Source organism: Spea bombifrons, chromosome 12, assembly GCF_027358695.1.
Source record: "Spea bombifrons isolate aSpeBom1 chromosome 12, aSpeBom1.2.pri, whole genome shotgun sequence".
NCBI lineage: Eukaryota > Metazoa > Chordata > Amphibia > Anura > Pelobatidae > Spea > Spea bombifrons.
In genome coordinates, this window is record NC_071098.1 from 32,835,538 (window position 1) to 32,840,287 (window position 4,750).

Here is a 4,750-nt window from a genome sequence, read left to right on the forward strand (position 1 = left end):
AATTATACCTTTTCCTCCAAATATAAAAATCATGCGCTTAACCGTTAGAAAGTCATATCCGTGAATTACTGGAGTAATGCGCGGCAATTACTGCGAATTTTGGGATTTTTCCCTGCTAGGCTGCGGAAGATTTATAACTCTCATTCCCTCTCATTCCCTCTCATTCCCTCTCTATGAATACAGAATCTACGCCCCCCCCCCCGTGCTGTACAGAGAGAACGCACTTATTCGGAGTGCGGGGAACTTTGGTGATACAATGTATAACTAAGCAGGGGAATCATTAACAGCCCCCCGGTTATAATTAACGGCCCCCGTTTTAACGACTCGTGCGTGTCTACTGCCTGTGTGAGAATCAAATTAGACCCGAAAACTATATTCTAAAAAAACAAACCGTGTAATCAGCAGAAGTGTCTGTATGCTGCGCTCAGCAGGTTTTAAGGGAAACTTTCAGAAAGATACATCTGTGTTTTTCGGACACATTTTTGGAATCCCACCACTTTTTATCATCAATTATCCAGAAGACTCTTTAAAAGCTGCGGAACTCGATAGAAAACGATTTCATGTCAAACAGCATTCATCGGGAAGCCTTGGCGGGGAGGATAAGGACCAGCGGAAGGGGCAGGCCGCTGGGAGAGGGCAGCGTTTGTAGATCCCCGTCCATGAACCGGGGCGAGATGTCTTCAGCCAGGAAGCGCAGGTGGAGGTTTCTGCCGACGCAGTAGATGTTATTGTCCATCACCGCGCACTGAAAGGGCGCCGGATACGGCATTGGATAACTGGCACATTCGTACCAAACTCTGGCTCTGATGTTGCAGCGGTGAACGCTGATCCCCGTGCTGCGGTTAAGGTCGAAGCGATACAGGAAGTTGTCGGCCGCCACCATGTCTGTGGTGCGGTCTTTGCTCCCGCTGATAATGCTGCTGCCCCAGACGTTCTCCTTGGGACGATACCTCAATAGCATGTACCGAATGGTCCCGCCGGTAACATAGATAGAGTCGTCGTATGCTGTTGCCATGTGGGCGACAGCAAAGGTGTCATTGGGAAGAGGTGCCACGTAAGCCCACCTGTTTTGGCGTGGGTCGTAGCGCTCCACGGTGTGGAGGCATTCACCTCCAATGGCGTATAAATAACCATCTAGTGCCACCAGCTTGCAGTGAGGCCTGGCCTCGTTGAGGGGACTGATTTCCTTCCAGCTGCCGGTGAGGGGGTTATAGCAGACAACGCGCCTGGATGGCTTCATTTGTCTCCCGGGACCTTCAGATCCAAGGGCAACAAACAAATAATTGAACATAGTGGCAATCGAGCATCCCCTGCTCACCGCATCGTCTGGGATGGAGGACAGCAGTTGCCACGAGTCATTATCGTTGTCATAATAACTGAGGCTGCTGCTTTTTTGGGAGGTGGAATACCCCTGGGCGTCTATGTCTGCAACAACTACATACCTCCTGCCCTTCATTCGGTTGTCAAGAATCAAGTCCCTCTCTGCCGCGTTGAGGCGTCCGTAGACAGAAGGATTCTGTAACACCAATAGATAGTCGGTGCTCATGACTTTGTAGGCAGCTCCTTTAAGGGCGTCTAGATGGTGCTTCTTGGCAAAGGAGAGCACTTCGTAACAGTTCTCCAGATTAAGGTGGATATCAAACGCAGACTCTGGGCTCAGGGTGACATGATGGGTGGAAGTGCCAGGCGTCATCAGTGTATCCGTGGCGGCGTCTGGGCCGTGCCCGGTCAGACTAGGGCCCAAGGCTTGTGCGGCAGAAGGTGTGTTGCTCACACTTGAAGATCCTGTCTCCAAGTCTACATTGTGGACCTCATTGTCCTCTGATTGACTGAGCTTTTGAGATTGAGTTATTGGTACCAAGTCAGTCTCATCCACGTCTCCAACCTCCCCAGCCTGACATTTCTCACGCTCTTCCTTTTCTATGTCTGTTTTAATATGGACGAGAGATGGATGAGGAGGGCCGACTCCAACATTTACACAACGTTCTCTTACCGACTCTGAGGTGGACTCCACGTGGTAGTTATAGATCTTTCCTCTCAGTTCCCCTGCTCCATGCACCCGGTTTGGAACTCCATCCTCTGCTCTTTTCTCTCTGATGACGCCCTCTGCTAGCCGGACTTCAGACGTGGATGAAAACCTGTGGATCTCACGGATGGTTTGACGGTCCTGATTTATTGACACGTCAACGTCACATTGTGTCTTCACGTTCTGAGCAGCGCGAGCTGTACAGTCACCTGTAGTCCCCGAATGCCAGCTGTCGTGCATCTCTTTCCCTTCTGGATCCTGCCGGTAACGGGGATCAGGCGTTTGGCCGCAGACTCCATCGCCAGTAAAGTTGTCTTCTCCTCTGTGTTGCGTTTGGACACCCCCTGCGTTCTGCAGCGGCCCCTGATCCGGAACCCATCCACATTCCTTGGTGCTCTTTACGTGTTGTTGCTCTTCTGTATGCGCATGTTGTTGCTCTTTGCAGATTGCAGAGTTGTTTAATGTTTTCAGGTCTGTGAGGAGGACTTCTCGTGTCCTCTGAGAGTCGACGACAGGGTGCCCGGTGTCTGTGACTTTCCTGCCCGACAAGGTGCCCTTTACACGCCGGAGCCTCAGCTTAGCTGTGTCGCCATCCTCGTAACCCTGCAGAGAAGCTTCCGCAGCCACGTCTTCTTCCCGTGTGACAGTGGTGGGATCTCCCCTGCATGTTCCGACGCTCGCAGGTGCTCGGGATTTATAGAATCTATACGCCAGAGCCAGCACAAACAGAGCAGACAGGGAGAGAGCCACTTTCCCCGCGAGCGGCATGTCCAAGTGCCCGGCTGCGCTCTCCCCGCCCGTGTTAATCATTATTCTGCGTTAAGTGCGGGCTGAAGAATGTCAGGAATCCATTTAATGATCCTGTGCCGAGAACCGGCCCGATCCGCTCTGCATGCGCGCTCTGCGCTCGTCTCCAGCAGGTGAGCCGCGGCGGCCAGGTAGGGTGCAGAGTGGCCGGCTCGGGTCTGCCAGGGCATCTGTTTTTCATAATGGTGACAAGTTTGCATGTTGAAGGAAGGTGGGGAGGGCAGGTAAAGCAAACAGCCGTGGAAGCAACGTGACACGGGACTGCTGTTTGCCAAGCAAATAGATTGGAAAACATTTCTCACGCTGAGGACCCAACCGCAGCCGCACCACCTACTCCTGATCACGGCTGGCTTCCTGCGTCCCGACTACCGCTGGGTGTGAAACGCAACACGGCACCCACGTTTCTATGGACACCGGCACATCGCGGCCGCCCTGATACAAATAGTGATTAGCCGGTGCCAGTCAGAGCAAATGGGAACGGCTGTATGTAACACGGGATGAATCGGCCTTCATATCTGTTCATGCGTGACATTTATTAAAGGGAAACACACCTCACAATAATCACCTGTCTAACGTGTAGAGTCACACACGATGCATCTTTACTGATGGATCAAGTTACACGGGTGCCATGCATGTAGTATGGAGGCAGCGTGCCGCGTATCATGTTACACGGGTACACTGCATGTAGTATGAAGGCAATGTGCTGCATATAATGTTACACGGGTGCAGTGCATGTAGTATGGAGGCAGCGTGCCGCGTATCATGTTACACGGGTGCAGTGCATGTAGTATGGAAGCAGCTTGCCGCGTATTATGTTACACGGGTGCAGTGCATGTAGTATGGAGGCAGCGTACCGCGTATCATGTTACACGGGTACAGTGCATGTAGTATGGAGGCAGCGTGCCGCATATCATGTTACATGGGTACAGTGCATGTAGTGTGGAGGCAGCGTGCTGCGTATCATGTTACACGGGTACAGTGCATGTAGTATGGAGGCAGCGTGCCGCATATCATGTTACACGGGTGCAGTGCATGTAGTACGGAGGCAGCATGCCGCGTATCATGTTACCCGGGTGCAGCGCATGTAGTGTGGAGGCAGCGTGCCGCGTATCATGTTACACGGGTGCAGTGCATGTAGTATGGAGGCAGGGAGTTGGAGATCAGGCATTGAAGTGGCTTCTAAGAGGCGAATTGTTTTGCTGAGGAAAGCGGCTTCTGCGGGGCGACGGATGGGAAGGGACTTTTTGGGTGTTTATTTAGTATCAAAGTGTAATTTTAAACGGCCGCCACGACTTTATTTTTGACTCGGAGCATCTGGCAGAAGCTGGCGATTAAATATGCGAATCTGGATGCGGTCCCGGGGGCCGAGACGCCGCGCGCCGAAATAAATTATTTTAAAAGAGAACAAGGAGATGAAAGGAACAAACGGAGACAGGAAGAGAATGAAAAGATAATTGGGCGCTGGATCGGAGGCTCTGCGTGTGTACACAGCCGCTATTTATTCCTCCCCAGAACCCTGTGTTTGCTCAAAGGGAGGATCGTCGTATCTAAAACAAATGTCTGTGAAATGCAAATAAACGAGTCCGTTCCGTGCCGGATTAGGGCTTCCATTGTGTCGCAAAAGGGTTTTTCTTCCCTCGCGAGGGCTGACGGGAAGAAGCAGCTGCCGGGACCGGCAGAGCCGGTTTCACACGCCGGCCACATTTAAAGAAACACGTACCTGGTGGGGACATTCCGTGTGCAAGACTCACGATTAACACGTCAAGTGTCAGGAGGGCAGCGAAGTGTTAATCTGTGGGATTTCCCTATTAACAATAACATTTCACCAAATCCCCCCGGGGTCAGAGACCGGGCTCGGGGGCAGCTAACGCCGTCCCAACCTTCCGGTAGATGCCCCGCCAAACCACGGAGCGATGA

The 4,750-nt window shown here is 52.2% G+C and overlaps 1 protein-coding gene across 1 annotated transcript; it reads right to left on the reverse strand.

Moving 5' to 3' along the window:
• Positions 1-417: 417 nt before the first annotated feature.
• KLHDC7A (kelch domain containing 7A) lies at positions 418-2,831 on the reverse strand. The gene has a single exon (XM_053451909.1). The coding sequence runs from the start codon at positions 2,792-2,794 to the stop codon at positions 575-577; it is 2,220 nt and encodes a 739-aa protein (XP_053307884.1). The 5' UTR covers positions 2,795-2,831; the 3' UTR covers positions 418-574.
• Positions 2,832-4,750: the final 1,919 nt, after the last annotated feature.